Source organism: Idiotropiscis lumnitzeri, chromosome 5, assembly GCF_059441095.1.
Source record: "Idiotropiscis lumnitzeri isolate Australia: NSW breed Sydney's pygmy pipehorse chromosome 5, RoL_Ilum_1.0, whole genome shotgun sequence".
Taxonomy (NCBI): Eukaryota; Metazoa; Chordata; class Actinopteri; order Syngnathiformes; family Syngnathidae; genus Idiotropiscis; species Idiotropiscis lumnitzeri.
Genome location: NC_142395.1, coordinates 7,322,015 through 7,340,120, shown reverse-complemented (window position 1 = coordinate 7,340,120; position 18,106 = coordinate 7,322,015). Strand labels below are relative to the sequence as shown.

Sequence of the window (18,106 nt, the reverse complement as noted above, 5' to 3'; positions counted from 1 at the left end):
AAATCACCCACCTCCTAGTTTGCATTTGTTTGATTTAAAAATATCAAATTTATTTAACAGTGTTCCCTAAGATGTTTAAAACTTTTATTTATAAATTTCGGACTCCCGTTTAATCTTCTCCGCAACTTCATCCCCCGAACTGCCTGATGTGTTGCGTGTTCTTCATGATGCCGTTTGTGCCCTAATATTCTCTTAACGGACTTCCAGACTCAGTCACACAGGTCAAAATTGGATCATTCCAAAATCATCAGGGGACTTTGGAATCAATTGAGAAAAATAGGTGAAGGTGTCCTACTTTTCAGTTTTTCATTTGCGCCAAAAAAAGTTTAAAATATTAAAATATCAAAATAATATAAATTTCATTCCACATTACATGTGCCACTTAATGTTGTTTCATGACAAAAAAAGCATCTATCCATTATCTGATCCAAACAATCACAGACAAAAATTCAAATTTTATATCTTTATGTTTAATGCCTGAAATGTGGCAACAGGCCAAAATGTTTAAGGGGGCTAACACATTCGCAAGGCACTGCACACGAGTCATTTAGCTGATTAGTTTGGCATTCAACATTTAGCAATCATTACAGTTTCATAGTGAACAGTTACAATAATTCCGGTCCATGGGCAACTTTACTTGAACCTCACCAAGAAACACAATTTCCGCACTAATTTAAAACATTATCTGAAATCAGACAGACAAGCAAAGAGAGTCCTTTCTTGTCCTGACTTCTAAAAGGGAATAAATGAATCCCAAAGTCAAACATTTAGCATTATCAACAGCTTGACAAATAATGAAGAAAACAATTTGATGGTGGCAGAAAAGTGCTGGAAAAGGTAAGTTTTGTTTAACAGAACAGAAATTAATCTCTTTTGCTGTATAGTTAATAACAGTTTTAAGATGGGGACAGCTTGATTCAGAAGCAGATTATTTAAAATGTCTATTATTTCCATTGGGAATCTTTCTTAACATTCATTAACATAACATAACATAACATTAACATTCAAAAAATAAAAATTCAACCAGCACCCATGAAAGGATGGCATTCAACCTTCCAAGGTCCACCGAAAGTGCATCCGGAAAGTATTTACGATGCTTCACGTTTTGTAATGTTACAGCCTCATTGCAAAATGGAATATATTTTTTTCCCAAACTTCTACACACAGTCAATTAAAAAAATGTTCCGCACAATTAACAGAGGTGAGGTGAGCAAAAATCCGATGGTCTCACAATCAGAGCTCCAGCGATCGTCTGTGAAGTGAGAAGAAGCTTGCAGAAGGCCAACCAAAAATCCTGCAGCTCGTCACCATTATTCTTGCTAATGGCCACGCATTTATTCGAGAACCAAGGGTAGGTTAACGATCAAAAATTGCCGACTTGCCACAGACTTCAATATGAATGAATGAATAGAATACAATGAATGAATAGGCCCCATGCAGCTGAAGCAAGAGGGCGGCCATCTTACATTGCCACTGTTACTGACGTCTATTTTTTTTTTCCAATGAAAAAAACTAGCATCAGTGTGTTTTATGCTAGGATCCTTGTATGGAGTAATAAGAATCTTTTAAAGAACAAACTTTACTTTTTGCATGGTGCATATTATCTTAGTATCATGAATTGTGACAGACAGAGGTTAGGTTTATATTTGGCAGTTAATTTGACCCACTGGACTTGGCTTTTATTTCATTGTTGATATTCTGGCTACATGATGCAGATGAATCTTTGAGTCGCATTGAGTTTTTCAGCTTTCATCACTTCCCGTTGTGTCCACTGAACTGATTCGCTCGCTAATAGCCAATCACAGCGCTCATTTAACTCAACAGCCCAACCCGATACTACATGTTGAGTCGGCCGATCCCGGCTCCGGCCATCCTGTGTGGAGTTTGCATGTTCTCCCCGTGCCTGCGTGGGTTTCCTCCGGGTACTCCGGTTTCCTCCCACATTCCAAAAACATGCATGGCGGGCCGATTGAACACTCTAAATTGCCCCTAGGTATGAGTGTGAACGCGGATGGTTGTTCATCTACGTGTGCCCTGCAATTGGCTGGCAACCAGTTCAGGGTGTCCCCCGCCTACTGCCCGAAGATAGCTGGGATAGGCTCCAGCACCCCCCGCGACCCGAGTGTGGAGAAGCGGTACAGAAAATGGATGGATGGATGATACTGGTTTGGCCACAGTGTGCATGTGTAACGCTGCTCATCTTGGACCAAGGAAGGCTGGTGCAGGCAACCTCCAAACCCCCCAAAAAAAAATAAAACAAAAAAAAGTGTTGTATCCCACAGATAAGGATTATCTATGCTTGACTGGAGAAGGACAAGCAAGTTATTTGGATCCTCGTATTCCAAGCTGGGGAGTTGTGACATCACAACTGCACATTTATAGAAATAAAGTGCAGAGTGGAATTCCACTGTTTCCTAATTATTTTGAGAAATCATTAACATGACCAATGCGTCCCCGATTTGGAGTCAAACTATTTTTTTGTCATCAACTAAGCCAAGTTGGTCCATTTTTCCCAGCCTAAATAAGATGTAATAAGAATAAGGATAACATGATTTAAAGAAATTTGAGCACATTTGTTATTTTATAGGCGTGTATCAATGTGGTATCCCTTTGCACTAATCAGCAGCCAAGAAGTAGCTCTCAGCTTTATAAAGGTTGTTGACTCCTTCCATCCATCTATCTATTTTCTGTACCGCTAGGGTCGCGGGACATTTTTTACACACTACTGATAATTTTGGTGCTGTATAAAAGTGTTTATTATTTCAGCATTTAGCCAGTTTAAACTGTCATTGAATCTGAATGGAAGATTGAAGCATAGTGATTTGATCATTTATTCTAACATTTAAAAAAAAAAAAAGTAAAACAACAGTGATTTCACTCCATCATTTTCTTGTATGTCAGCATTTATAGATTATTACATTGATGGTAACACATTGTTTCGATATCTGAAGTTTTTAACGCATCATGTTTTTTTCTGTGTGAATCTGAAAAGTCCTACTGTCTTTGAATGCATCTCATGTTTCGTGCAAAAGCATGTTTTGTCAGTGTTTACTCCGGTTATTATCCATTTAGTTTTATTGATGAACCACAAAGGTTGAGTATATTACACATGATACAACTAATATTCAAATATAAGAATCAAACAGTTACGTGGCACGAGTGATCAACTCGCTTTTACGCATTCAATAAATACTTTTTCATGTTTTACGCTAGCGATCGTTAGATCAATCAATCGGCCATTATGTGTTTTGAAACAGTACGCAACAGTATTTATAAATTAATTAATTGATAAGCGCCCACATTACGTGCACCGAGCGGTACACACAGCACACAGATGATCAAAGAAGTCGCCGACAAACATTGCCCTTTTTAAATTACTAGTATAAACATCCAGACTCAGATATTTATTATTTACATCAAAGCGGTTTAACAGGCATCCCCTTGTGGTCTGAGTGTGTAGCTACGTAGCCACACACAAGTCTCCAGACACATGCATTTGTGAGTCGTCCACGGCAGGACTGTAGAAAAAGTCACATGTAAGAACGCTTCCAATTAAGAGGCCCAATGTTTACAAATCGCACGCTTACGGATTTCTGTATGCATTTAACCATGTGTTTGTGCATACGAATCAATGTACACATTTGAGGATTTCTGTCACACATATTGTGACTTGACTCATGCATTTGCAGATTCATGTTACACATTTGTGACTATGGTTACCAATACAGATTATTTTGCCACATTTGTGGATTGAAATACACATTTGTAAATGGTTTTGCTACAATTACGGCCCCACAACAGTACCTTCTGTTTAACCTACGTGGAAAACCAGCAAGTAGCTGCGCCAAAATCAATGTATAACAGGCATCCCATAATTAAGAACAGTTCTGTGGAACTTCCACTATGTCAAATAGAAGGGATTGAGCCAACAGAAGTGAATGACTAGATGCAAACTCAGCACAAATCTTTGCAGATTGCACTCCTTGCACACTTTGGGGTACTTGAGACTTTCAGCAAGGGGAACTGGTGACCACTGATGCGATAACTACTTTCCCATTTCCTGTTTTACTGATAGCTATGATTGTTTTTTTAAGTTTGTTTCATTTCATTACGTGAAATTCTAGGTTTTTGCAGCAGATGCGTGTTAACCCCACTGAGTAGATTACAAATACTCATTGGGTGGACTCTTAAGAGGTGTGTCGCTTTCATAGCAGCACAAGTGTCATTCAAGAAGACAAGAGCAAAACAAAAGAGTATTTACCCTTGAGACAGTGAGGTCCGTCATCAGCTGTTCGAAGGCTCGCGTCTCCTCGGCTTGCTTCTGATTGTGCAGGGCAATCTTTTCACTGAACTTTCTGGGGTTGGAGCCCCCTGTGCCCGGGGAGCCGGACATCGTTCCACAACTTCAGATACTTTGGGAGACAAGTCGGCGGCAGGGCTTAGAATCTATTTTTCAAAGTCTTTCAGTAGGCACTCCATTGCAAAAGTAAAAAATGTATAGAAATAATCCACCCATTCCTTGTGGATCAACGTTTGCATAATGGCGAAATAATTAAATACATTTCTAAATTGAGTATTTGCAATTATTAAATGTTTGCAAGTTAATGTCAACAACTTTGACTGCGAATTATTATCCTGACAGGGGTGTTTCTATGAAGCCAAGTTAATGATACAACAGAACTTTATATTGACGCATTGGCAGCGACCATTTGGACAAGTTTGACGTTGACATAGCGTTAGCTGTCAAAGCTAACAACATATTACCGAGGAGAACGAACAGAAGAACCCCCCTAGCTAGTCGCTAGGTTAGCTAAATTGCTGTCAAGCCTGCAACATTTTGCACAAAAGCACTTTGACAACTTGTCGACACGATACTTCGGCAAACAGTTAGTAGACATGTATCTGTGCAAGTTTGGTTTCAGATATTTTGCCGTTAGACTTGAGAAAGTAGAGTGCCCCGTTAGCAAATACCTTGCTAACAACGTTAGCTCAGTTCCCAAGCAAGAGAGCCAAGCTTTTCTCGCTAAATTGTATTTCAACAAGTGTCCGCTGGTCTTATCCGGACTCACTCAGTTTCGAGTTTCTCCGATCGCGAAGGAAGGAAAAAGCTCCTCCACGCACGCAACTGTTCGCACTTGAAGCGGGGATACACTCCACAAATTCACACTTTAACATCTAGATCACAGTGAAGTCGAGCCTTGCGTTAATCCACAGGCAGCAGGAGAGACCTCAAACTCCGACCCGATGACTCCATGAAGAGAAACAAGCGACGGCGAAGGTTAAAACTCATTTCCTCCTCACAGATTGAGACGAATTCTTCTGTCGGGTTTCCGCATTCGCTTTCACCACACTAAATATCGGTTGACACGGCTTGAATATGCACGTCTGACCCGACGGCTTGTTATCCAGTCTGCTGCGAGAAAAACATTGCCTTGTTAAATTCCATCGATTCTCCCAAAGACCACACGAAGGCGACAAAGGGGAGCCATCATGAAAGAGAAAGTCAAGTTGGCAGACGGCAGAACGTTAACAGAACTGTACTGCATTAAGAAAGCGATATTTATAGCCGCGTTTCGGACATATTGATGTCGGCATAGAATTTTCTGTTAAGCAATGATCGTCAATGAAAATCACATCCTGTTCATTTATACTTTACTACACCGTTGGTTCCTCAGCCACGCCCCCCTTCCCCCCCCAAAAAAACTCAGTTACTGTCCATATGCTGAAATTATTGTGAAACACATTCAAAATGACAACAGTGGAAAAAGTTGTTAAACTGTCGCCCACTACAATAGCTTACTTGCATTCCATCGCATCCTGCAAAACAAATGTCAAATTGTGGGGAAACATTACACAATAATTACAAGCTTTATTGGCTTGAAATAATTGGCTGAGACATGAAATATAATGAGCTGTATTGCCAATAAGCATTCGCCTCTCATCAGGACTACATTACATAAACACTGACAGATTGTCCTGTTAAATTAAAGTAGAACGAACAGCATCTTGATCCCTTACATATACATGTATATATTTAAAAAAATAAACAAAAAAGAAAACATTATAGATTGAAATTTACTGGATCATCCTAATTACTGCACATCATCCAGTTCAATTTATATGATTTATATAAGCTTTTCCAAACACGAATAACAATATAATGCTGGCTGACAAAACTAAAATATAAATTAAGGTTAGTAAAATAATATTTGTAAACAAGATTATTAGGAATAAAATGTGCGTCCCATCTACATATTTGCATTCCATTTTATGTTGTACAGATAAGCAGACATTTTATTGTTTTTGTTACTTTTGTAACATGAACATTGTTCCCTTATACTGTATGACACGAATGAACAACATGAGATCTGAAACTAAAACAAATCCAATTTTAAATCAAAAGCCAGAATACAAATGAAGCAATATAAGAAAACCCTGAAGACTTTCAAAGCCAGGATGAAGAAAGGAAGACAAGGCACAAGCCGTCAGGAAAAACATAGGCCATAAGTGTCTTCTCCGGCAAGTAGCTTTCGTTTTCACTTATAGCTGCGTCTACTCGTGTGTTTGGGTAATTAGATGGTAGAAGTTGACTAACTTTGAACGTATCGGACGGGAAGGATATGGGCCAGAGATGCATTTTATCAAATGTAACTTTGCGTTGCTATAGAAAATATTTTTCTACATCGGAAAATCAAATCAAAATCTGCGATTATATCTTCAAAACAACAACAACAATGCATTGTACAAACAAATACCCAGATTAAAGTTTAGGAATTATACTTCTTCCACAACCCTGCTGAAAGAAGTGCTTATCAAGCCTTCTCCGTCAGGCCGGCAAATCATCAACCGGTAAAGAATAACACAAATCTTTTTACATAAAACATCCATTTTTATAAGTGATCAAAGCCTGTGCTCGAGATATTATTAATATTTAAAGAGGAAAAATACAACTCTTGAACAGCTGCCGTGGCTGCGGTTACATGAAATCCTCCAGCAAATATCTGCGTTGTGTTGGCCTGAGTGCCACAAAGAAAGTGTTCCATTAGGAACCAAGCATATATGGTGATGTACATATTTAAAAAAAAAAAATACATTTGCAAAGGCACATAAGAGAAGTGCGTCGGGGAACGTGTTAGACAACCATAATCGTTTAGGTCAAGGCTTCCAGCAAGCCTACTTGTGGTCAAATCAGTCTTGTTGCCTTCTTATCAACTCTTTTCTCTATTTCCCATAAAACTTCTTGTTGAGCAAGAAAATCAGCAGGTTGACGTTGATTGTCGCCCTGTCGAAGAGTTTCATCACTGCCACGCCTTCGTACTGCAGTTGGAGGAGATCCTGAGAGCAAAAATAGGAAGTAGGGAAAATCACAATAAAGTTAACAACTTGGAATATTTGAAGTAACAATCTGTACAATATACTTGATGTAAAAGCACATAATCAAGCGTACCTGATATTCTAACTGTAATGTCTCCAAGTGTACCCCCATTAACTTCGCCTTGACCTCGAAGACTCCAACAGCCTCGGCCGGAGAGATCTCAAAAATAACATTCTTGAACCTATGAGGAGAGAAACGTTAGTAGCAGTTTTCAACTTGACTAAAGAGCGCCCATTGAAATATTAGAAAATTCAACATTTCAATCCAACCCCTTGATAAATAAATCGTATTACTTTGGGAATGCAATATTTTATGTTATGTTACCTTGAAAGCAAATACACTCCACTGCTTTCTTCATACAACAGAAAGGCCAACTGTTTGTGTGACTAACAATGTGCAGCTCAATCACCCTCCCTATTCACCAGATTTGGTCCCGTCACACTTTTTTTCCACCCCCAAACTGATACATGAACTGCCTGGTCAACATTTTCATGCTAATTAAGACATGATAGATGTTCTCCAGGCATTCCTTGAGCAGTGCTGAGTGTACTGCAAATTCTCAGAATCTTTTGAGTAGTGATGTTACGTTTTGTATTGAGGCTTCGGAGCGTGTGTCGAGTAGGGAAGGGAGCTTTTCCGTGAAGCGCGTATCGGAGCTTTCTTCATTGGAAGCATGGTCCGGAAATAATGACGTATGAAGCCCTGCCGCCCGACTGCCCTGCCCATGTGACTGATTTGGAAAGTGGTTTGAATTGTTGCGGCAATATAAAACCCTCATGCTTAGACATTAAAATGCTGAGTTTTGTGGAGAATAATATGAGCGTTTGGAGAGATTGGTGAATTTGGATAATTCAGAGATTGTATCTAGATATTATGAGGATGGAACCAGCTCAGAAGAGAAAAACGTCACCTGTGTAGAAACATTATGAATCGATCACTCCTAATAAGGTACGGTAAGCTAAATCCAACATTTTTCAAGAAAAGATACCTTTGCATTTGAAAAACAGAATATATTAATAAAATCTTCCATGTTCTGTACATCATTGTTCAAGTTACACAAGCATGCATTTCAGAACCCTCTTACACAAGCACTTTCACTGTCCTCTACCTTCATAAAGCCAGGTGACATTAAACATGATGAAACTTGCCGTATCACATGATGGTGTATAGATTCATGGACAACACAACATTCAACACACTACAGATAACATATTATATATTCTCTCTCTCTCTCTCTCTTCCCCTCCCCTTTTTGGCGGCATGTTGTATTGCAGGAATGTACATTCTCTTATTGTTTTTATTTCCATTTATTTAATTGGAATTGGGTTTTGTACTCTCTCATTATTTAATTAGATTAATTAGAAATCCCTTTATTGTCATTGTACTCAAGAGTGCAACGAGATTAGAGATAACTAGGGAGGTTGTCTCAAATTTGAAGACCAATTTACGTTACAAATCTGGCTTGTTGTCAAGTGCAGAACTTACTGGTTAGGCTGCAGATCCTCTATTGAAATCAGTACTCCTTTCTCATATAGACGGGAGGCAGTATATTTCTGAGAAACTTGTTTACTCTTCTTGGCCTTGTTGGCACCAGGCTTTGACAACCTGAAAAGAAAATAATCAGCATTCAGCAAAGGATTCTTAGGCTCAGTATTTGGAAGAGATGAAAGGAAAAAGAAATGTGCCGACACTTACTTGCCCTTGCTGGCCAAGTTGTCCATGCATGTTTTAATATACTGATTGTATGAATCGATCTGTACATTGTAGAACTGGGTCTTTGAATTCAGGGCCGTGTTAGTTTGCTGGAGTTTTACGAGTTCAGCTTTTCTGCGTTGGCGATAACGTCTCTGATTTCTGATGTCCTGTAAATACACGCAGACAATTTTTAATAGTGTAGACAATTTATGCTTTGATCATTGCAACCATTTTTATACTGCGTTCTTTTAACCTTGGCTATGTCATTGATGAGGTCCTGATAACGGTTCTCAGGATTAACTTTGCCCAGCTCTGCTAGCCGCTGCAGGTTACTCCTGATCTTCTCCTTTTTTCCCTCTAATGTTAGGCTGTCATCCACCACTGGTTTGACTTGCTTCATCTTTTCTGGAGTCTTTGCATCACGGATGGCCCTCCTCTGCATCGCACGCTGGTATTCTCCTTCCTGTAAACGCATAAGAAAATAGAGTAAGTGTAGCCTGAACATCACATCCTTTTGTTCTTTTTCTTGTTCTTTTCAGTCATAACGGACTGAAACTGACAGAAAATGGAAAAAAAAGTGTTTTTTTTACCTGATCTGGACCAGCTGATGAGTCCAGTATTTCAGTCAGAGTCTCTCCAGGTTGGAACCGGATCACATCCACAATCAGCCTCTTGGTGCTAAAATGACATGACCAAAAATATATATATTTATTTATTAGGTAGTTAAAATAATCTAATCTAGAAAAATCACATAATATTTTACTAACTTACTTGAGTAGGAGGGTCTTGGCATCCACCTCACTATTGGCCTCACCCGGGACATCAAATTTGTTGGTCAGTGTAAGTGAAACCTCAGTCTTGCCCATTAGCTCTTTGTTGGGATCACCAGGTGGGAGAGGATTTTCGCCTGTTTAACATAATGAAACAACATTTTCAGTGATGAGTTGTAATAGTTTATATCAGAGGTGACCAACCTTTTTGACCAACCTCCTGCCATCGACCATTTATTTATTTATTTTTGTCAACGACAGGGGAATTGCTTATGATGCGATTGTGTGTAACTGGCGGAATTGAATTCTTGCGACGTCAAACCAACTCAAGGATCCAACCTGAAGAGCGCTGACCAGTGAGCTAAAATTCTGGGCTACCAACACCACCATTTTTGAAGGGACAGCAAGTGAGGTTTTATTAACGTACGTTTATCCAAATAGAAAAAAAGTGTAGTGTTGTGGTACACACAGCTGCCGTTCATGCAGATGACGTAGGTTAGATTCCCAGCCAGTGCCAGCCCCGAGCCCAGATAAATTGAGGCTTGCGTCATAAAGGACATCTGGTGTAAAAGCTCTGCCAAACAAACCATGCAAGTAACTCACTCTTGCAAACCTCGATGAGGACAAGCAGAAAGTCACAACGACACTGTAATATGTTCCTGATTGCTGTTACATGGTGGTCAGTGTTTTTCAATAAATTCAGCAAATTCTAGAACTCAGACTTTTTGATAAATTTCAGCCAGGATTCCGACCTTGTCACAGTACAGAAACAGCTCTTATTTAAGTATTTAATGACTTAAGATTGAACAGTGACGCGGGGAAGGAGTTGGGGCTCGTCTTACTGGATCTTAGTGCAGCATTTGGACCCCTTCTGTTTAGTCTGGATGTTACCTTTGGGTCGAATGCTTCAGAATGTCAATGTTGGCTATAACACTTATGCAGAGCTATATCCATCAACGTCCCCAAATGACAGCAGTTCAATTAAAGTATTGTGTCACCGACTTTTAAATTAACAACTGAGTGAACCAAAATTTTATTTTAGCTAAACCAAAACAAAAACACTGGCGGTAAAGAAAAGAGGATTGCTGTTAGAAGCACCTGGAGTACTGTGTTAAGAAACCAGACTAATTCTTGGGATGCTGATAGAGTGATACCTGACTTTGAACAATCATATTAACTTAATCACTAAAAGAGCTTTTTTTGCCAGCTGAAAAACGGTTACATGCTTCAAGCAGACCAGGATAAACGTATCCATGCTTTTGTTTTCATCTGCAGTAGACTTGATTATTGCAACGGCCTTCTGACTTGACTCCCTCAAAAGAGCACCAACACTGCTACTCTACTACTGTGCATTGTTATTTTGACTCAATACACATCTACGATCAATTTAAAATAAAACTAACACTACACAAAACCTACAAGTGATTTGGAGTGAGGCATTTCAGTTCTCAACTGAACTTGCTCGGCCTTCACTGCAGCTAACCTCACTTGTTGCTTGCGTTTTGGCACTTGCTGCCTTTCACCGACCAAATATTTTTGGGACTTTATTGCATTTGTCAATCACTGCTGAGTTTTACATCCACTCACCAATGAGAGACTCTACCGTGGGAACCTCTCCCAGGTCCTCCAGAAGCTCATGGATGGGATCATTGTGCTCTGGAGCAATGGCATCCTGATGGTCCAAAAGCAGCTAATAGCAAAAAAAAAAAAAAAAAAGAGTAGATTATGTTCAGATGACAAAACTATTGACTACATTGGAGGCAAACCCAAAATGGGGATAATTTTAGAAAGATGTAAGACACTGAGGAAAAATCAAACTCACTGTGTGCGTGTTAATCATCTCTCCAATCGAGATGTAAATGACAGGTTTGGTGACAGTGACCAGGTCAGAGTACTGATCCACATTGAATTTATCTTCAAGGGAGGGGACATCGCACGCTGTCAAAAAATATCGCCTGTGAAGGGGAGAGGAAATCATGCAACAATTTACAATTTGACAAGTGGGAACAACAAATCACAAAAGGATGGACAATGTACATATATCAATAAATATCTCACCTGAACTTTTGATAAGAATTGCTGAGATATTCATTGATGGGATTCAGGTGGGCATTATCTCCAAGAAACATCTTGTTGGAGGCAGCGTGCTGCAGCATTTTGGCGACAGAGCCCAAGTTTCGGCGCTGCTCAGTAGTCAGCTGACCACCCGCCGACATCTCAATGATGTCAAAGGCATCGGGGGCAACAATTGCCGGGTTCATGTAACGGTAATACAAAAGGTTCCCCACGATCTGAAATATCAAAATAATTCCGTTACAAGGAGGTCAGTGTCTAGGGTTCCAAATGCATCTTTTATTGTCTGTCCTGTAAGCTGATTGAAAAAAAATACTGTACAATAATATTCAGAAAATGTCATATGTGGTTATGCAAGAGGAGGAAGGGCTCTTGAATGTATCAGAACACAGATTGTGCCGAAGGAAGAAGAACGAGTAGAGAGATGAACGTGCTAGCTCACCTTGAGACAACAGCTAGAGAGTAGAGCGAAGTATGCCCCGACACCGAGGGATTGGCAAGGTGAAAAAAAGCAGAATGGCAAGAGACACAAAACATAGAAATGATTATGAAACCGAAAGGTCAGGCAGAAGGGAATAGAGAACTAAGGATGGCTGAGGAGTGCTGCACAATAGATTAATAACAATAGGGATCACAGGTCTTGCTACGGCAGAAAATGCTGACACGGCAGCTAAGGCTGATATGTCTCTCCTGTGTATAAAGTGAATATTCTAATATGTTTGTAATTGGTTTGAAGAGATTCTGTGGTTATTTCAACGATCTAGAGATGAATTCAGCAAACCTTAAGCAGTTCATCCTCCGTCGCATCTGGAAACTTCTCATGGAGGGTGTCTTTAAGGACCTTGGAGATGAAACGCATCCCATAGCTAAAGGACGCATCATTGGACAGTATGACTCACATGCATTTTTCACTCAATATATCTTAAAAATCATCTGACTGAAGCCAATGTATACTTACGGAATTTTATCAACATAAACAATTATGGCAGAAAGGAACTTGTCAGTGACTGTCTTCATGATCTTGAGGGAGGCTTCCAATCGATTCCGAACTTCTTCATGGGACATTGCCTGCTCAGGCGTTACATCATATGGCAGCTTACTGTGGACAACACAGGGCCAGAAAAAGAGATTCCGAGGTTATCCTTTGCAGATTTTTGTTACAGCTTTCGAAAGGAGAGCTTCAAATAAAATACAAGTGGAAGCTGTAGGATAACAAGATAAATTACCGCATACAGACTTTATAAGTTCCGCAGAGACTGTAGCAAAACAATATAATGGTAGACTGTAAATATTGGAATTTGTTTGGATAGTCATTAAACATTAAAAGGGACATACTTTAGAAAATTGACTGGTGAAATGCTTGTATAGAAATAGTAATAAAAATAAAAAACAGTTTTTAACATTGTTTAACATCTTTTTAGCAGCCCATCTCCAAAAGTGTTTTTGATAAAGCCGTTCTGAAGTTTGTTCAACTGTCACCAACAACTCGTTTTGTCCACTGCATGGAACAAATTCAACAACAAACTTGAAAATGAATTGCTACAGATGATTACTGAACATGCTTTGACAAAATATCATCAATGATGTGTGGCCGTGAGTGAGTGAGGCAGATAGCCCAATATGAAACATAAAGCAAACAGAGAAATCTGAAGAATGTCAGATTGAAAGAGCAAATAGACTTGGGAGACTTTAGAGAGAATGACTAGATGACATCAAGGTGCCAGTACAATTGTGGCAAACGAAGACCAATTGCCATCGATAGAGTGACTGGAGGAAATCGGTGGACTCCTCGAACGACCCCCACGGGAATGGACTCATTGATATTAAGACAAGTAAAGTCATGAGCCACACGCGGATCCATACGCTAACTGACAAGAGTAATTTAGCAAGTTGGTGAAGAAGTGCTGGCGACGCGCAGAAAAACACAATCCATGCAGTCTTTCAATCACACGTTGACTTAAATCAAGTAGCGTTTAGACTTGGATCAGTTTATCTACTTCAAGGAAATATCTGATCACCCATCGCTTAAATTGCAACGCTGACAATCTTCTTCTTACGGTATCTCACCTGGCCTCTCCAGTCTGCGTTTCCATCTGGTTGACCCAACTCTTGTAGATGTCCACCGGGTCGGTCTTGATGTTTAGCGTTTTGTCATCCATGATCTCCCTCACAACCGGTGCCAAGATCTGTCTCAGTGCATTCTGGCCCCTCGCACCTCGGTGGAAACTTACCACCATCTTTATGACAGTCGGATTTCCTGTGACGATCTCCTTCATCTGGTCAACTTTTGACCTGCAGACAGTTCATGAACACAGGCGGTTACGCAACACCTTTCGGATTTGCCATGTAAATCCTTTAATATCCCAGAATACATAATGTTTACATTTATAATACATGTATTTCATCTTATCCATCCAATTCTTTTCAATTCAACAGCTACTAGCTAATACAACACATTTGTCAGTCACATTTCAATGCAATAGTATGAACTTTCACTCATCTTTGAAATATGTTGTAAACTGTATTTAAATTAGGGCTGGGACACATTTATTTTAGTCTTTTTTAGCCCTCCAAGCAACCCATGACTTTTCTCAGTGTCCTTGTTCCTGGCACGTCAATGACATGAACACAAAAGTAGTTCGGCAGCCAAATGCAAAGAGCTTTTTATTTATTTATTTTTTATTTTTTTAAATGCCCGGAAGACCATGATTACACAAATCGAGCAACAAAGACTTTGCTTATGACCGAGGCACTTCAAGCCTGCACAGTCACATGAATGCAAAACATGTTGCAACGAGAATGGAAACTGTAGGTAACTTTAGCGGCAAGAGTAAAAGCAAGGCCAGTCTGTCTGTCGTTTGGTTGTCAGTGTCTGAAAGAGGAGAAGAAATAGACTGGCGGGATTGTGAGCTGTTGTGCTGTTATTAAATTGGGCTAAAATGTTCAAACTAGTATGGCCTGAATTTCAATAGTGATTTTTGTTGAGGACGAAGTGCTTCAGATTACAAAACATAATTTAAAATCTTCTATGGCCAACTCGAATTTATGATTTTAGAGCCTTCAAAGCAGTTTCATTAAGTTCTGATTGAAATCATATTCCTACTGTTGAACTTTGTTAAAAACATTATTGCACTTAGCTGTTTAGTAGCATGGTGAAAACATAAATAATTTCCATTGAACCGCATTTTATGAATCCATTTCAATGTGTCAAATATTTCGATTCAATTTAAAAATTTATGATTTTTTAAGAAGCCCCAAATCAATTAGATCACTCACTTGATTTCCTCCTGCAGGGCAGTCTTAAAGAGCTTGAGCAACAGGTACTCCTCTCTCTGATTTGAGGCATAATTATATAGGGTGAAGATTACAGAGTCCATAAACTTTGTCGATTTATTCTGAGGCATCTGGAAGATCAGCTTGGCGAGATATGTTGGATTGGTCTGAAAACAGGCAATAACGGGCAGTTTGATTATCATTGGAGAGGTGCAGCGGATACAATAAGTCTTCACACACCATTTCAAATGCCAAGTTTTTGGGATGTAAAAAAAAGGGGACTAACATAAATCATTTCAATACTTTTACCAGTTCTGGGAACTCAGTTGATTTTTTCTTTTGAAGAGGGAAAGTAAAAATAAACAACTATACAAAGATAATGTGATTACGCAAGTGCGTACGTTCTTATCTGGGAATGTGGCTGAATTAGCCAATCACAATCAAACTCATGTCGCAATGTCTAAAAAAAAAAAACTGCTTCACATGTGGGAATATGTGTTAACTTTTTGACCTTAATTTCAAAAAGTTATGTTTGGCGCAAACATGACACCGCTTATCACTAAAAGAACTCCATATCGACAATGGAGTGTGGCAGCAGTGTCATGCTTTGAGACTGTTTTTCATTATCTGAAAACATTTTCAAATACCAATCAGTGTTGACAGAAAGCCTTGAGATTTATGCTAAAAAGCCTACTAGAACATCTGAGCGAGGCACTTTAAATTGTGGCAGCTGTGAGCTGACTTATCTACAAGTTTGAATGTAATCCATTTATTCTGCACATTTCCATGTCCCAGTTAAAAAAAGGTGTACACACTTGTGCAACCTCATTAATTCAGTTTTATTTCCCATCTGGATTTTTTTTTTTAAATTGTACAGTACATGCTTTCAGTCCCATTCAGCTTGAAAAAAAATTAAATCCTCCTCTCATTTTTTTTTAAATCACAAAATCTGGCACTTGAAATTATTTCCATATAGACAAAATATTTCATTGAAACTTGTCATCCTCAGACAAATTCTCAATCGGAATACAAGTTGTACTATGACAGTACCTGTAATAGGTAGAAGAGGTGCTGGTAAGCTTCCAATTTGACTCTCTTTTCCTTGCTTAGTGCCTTTAGACCTCCTCTGTGTTTGTTCATCATCATCATGTCTGACAGCTGACCTTTGTTTTTTTTAGTCAGCTTCTTGCTGTGTGAAACCACTTCCTGCAGAGTGATTTTGTTCTTCACCAGCAGACCAATCTTGATGTCCATCAGGTTGAGGTCATTCTCCAGCTGCTGATTGGAGCGGATGTTGGTGACCACTTCCTCGCGGAGCCGCATCAACTCCAACTCCTCTTGGAAGTCCTGGTCACTGTGATCCAACAGATGGACAAACTTCCTCACCACTGCCATCGGAGGATTTTCGGCACTGACTGTGTGAAGATGTTTTGTGATGTTAATCGATGAAAAAGAAAAACCAACATACAATCTGGATTGCTATCTTACTCAGCGTCTTGTAGTCGTCCCTGGCCTTGTTGGCTCTGATGAAAGCCTGAATCTTCACCACATCTTTGATCTGCGGTGAAAACATCTATCACTAGGCCGCTCAATAGTCCCATGTTATTGACAACACAGAATCCAATCTAAATCACATAGCTAAGGCATACTAAATGAGCCCACTGCCCCCTCAAGCCCAAAGGACCTAGAGTAAATGGTAGTGGATGTTTCAGGGAAACGTGCGGAACATGGGATGTGATTTACACCATAAATTAAAATTCAACTACACACTATACTGTATTCACTTTTTGTATTAAATGACAGGGTTTCTTGGATTAAATTGCATTAAACCCCTCCCCCCCCCCCCCACACACACACATTAATGTAATACTGACGTGATCCTTGAAGTACTTTAGGCGATCCCTGTACTTTTTACGAGCTTGATGCATTCGAACCATTGATTGGATCTGAGAAACAAAAGAATAATCATGCGTAAGTGTAAAGTCAACTATTTGCGTGTGATTTTATTGAGGTTATTTCACCTTTACAGCATCATCACTGTGGTCTTCTAAATACTTCTTACGGTCCTTGAAATCCTTCCTCTGTTTGTAGCCTTTCCAGTGAGCCTGTGGGAAAATGATCAGAGGGCTAAATGCATTAGGAGTGGGTGATATCGCCTCCAAATGATCAAATTACAGAAGCTTTGAAATACTGATATTGCAATACATCGCAATATGGCTTTTTGTTTTGTGTCAAAAATGAACTGCCAATATGGTGGAAAATACACAGCACTACTTTAATGCAGTATGTGATTTTCCCTGAAATGTTTTCTAGAACAAACAGTAGTCTAAAATGTTTTATGCTGTTGTGTCGTGGGCTGTGTGTGTGAACATTAAATGGACTTGATCTTACCTGTATTTGCGTAACAGCTGGCTCATTTGATTTTAGGAAGTCCATCCGCTCCTTTTGGCCCTTCCTCACCAGGTAGCCACGACAACGAGCTTGCAGCTTGGTAATGAGAGTCTCGTTCGCCAACCACAGCTGCTCTCGATTATAAGCTGTGGTTACCCCTGAAACTACAGACTGAGGGAAGTAATTAAAAAAAAATGTTAAAACAGCTAAACAGCGGGGATTATGCTGTGCTGCACTGATACAACATACCTGAATGTCCTCCTTATTGATCTGTGTGTTATTTTGGAGGAAACCCTCTGGCTCCACCCAGGTACCCTCTTTTGTGTTCAGGTTGTAGTAGTAGTTGTGTCCACCTTTCACCCAGTGTTGCACCCACTCACTGCCATTATCACCTGGAAGTCAGAGCAGAGTTTAAAAAAATTATTACTTTTACATCTGGGCATGAATTAATGTCGTCTTGTCTTATATGACAACTCACGGTTTGGACTGTAACGTTTACATATATGATTGGAGAATCTCAAAACGGCTT

The 18,106-nt window shown here is 39.5% G+C and overlaps 2 protein-coding genes across 7 annotated transcripts in view; both read right to left on the bottom strand.

Moving 5' to 3' along the window:
* crtc3 (CREB regulated transcription coactivator 3) overlaps positions 1-5,516 on the bottom strand; it is a 45,671-nt gene extending 40,155 nt beyond the window's left edge. For 2 of the 5 annotated variants that reach the window (XM_088295271.1, XM_088295273.1), the window contains exon 1: positions 4,262-5,516. In XM_088295271.1, the coding sequence (XP_088151397.1) occupies positions 4,262-4,393 (132 nt within the window). In that variant the 5' untranslated portion in view covers positions 4,394-5,516. The remainder of the gene's footprint in view (positions 1-4,261) is intronic. The other 3 variants (XM_088295270.1, XM_088295269.1, XM_088295272.1) reach the window with 3 other exon arrangements.
* Positions 5,517-5,849: 333 nt separating this feature from the next.
* iqgap1 (IQ motif containing GTPase activating protein 1) overlaps positions 5,850-18,106 on the bottom strand; it is a 40,837-nt gene continuing 28,580 nt past the window's right edge. For both annotated transcript variants that reach the window (XM_088295938.1, XM_088295937.1), the window contains 20 exons: positions 17,827-17,969; positions 17,578-17,748; positions 17,208-17,291; positions 17,061-17,132; positions 16,675-16,744; positions 16,237-16,601; positions 15,190-15,353; positions 13,981-14,205; positions 12,872-13,012; positions 12,695-12,779; positions 11,899-12,131; positions 11,663-11,795; positions 11,428-11,530; positions 9,842-9,977; positions 9,661-9,748; positions 9,324-9,533; positions 9,071-9,237; positions 8,861-8,980; positions 7,448-7,556; positions 5,850-7,335 (listed from right to left, as the gene is read on the bottom strand). In XM_088295938.1, the coding sequence (XP_088152064.1) occupies positions 7,222-7,335; positions 7,448-7,556; positions 8,861-8,980; positions 9,071-9,237; positions 9,324-9,533; positions 9,661-9,748; positions 9,842-9,977; positions 11,428-11,530; positions 11,663-11,795; positions 11,899-12,131; positions 12,695-12,779; positions 12,872-13,012; positions 13,981-14,205; positions 15,190-15,353; positions 16,237-16,601; positions 16,675-16,744; positions 17,061-17,132; positions 17,208-17,291; positions 17,578-17,748; positions 17,827-17,969 (2,933 nt within the window). In that variant the 3' untranslated portion in view covers positions 5,850-7,221. The remainder of the gene's footprint in view (positions 7,336-7,447; positions 7,557-8,860; positions 8,981-9,070; positions 9,238-9,323; positions 9,534-9,660; positions 9,749-9,841; positions 9,978-11,427; positions 11,531-11,662; positions 11,796-11,898; positions 12,132-12,694; positions 12,780-12,871; positions 13,013-13,980; positions 14,206-15,189; positions 15,354-16,236; positions 16,602-16,674; positions 16,745-17,060; positions 17,133-17,207; positions 17,292-17,577; positions 17,749-17,826; positions 17,970-18,106) is intronic.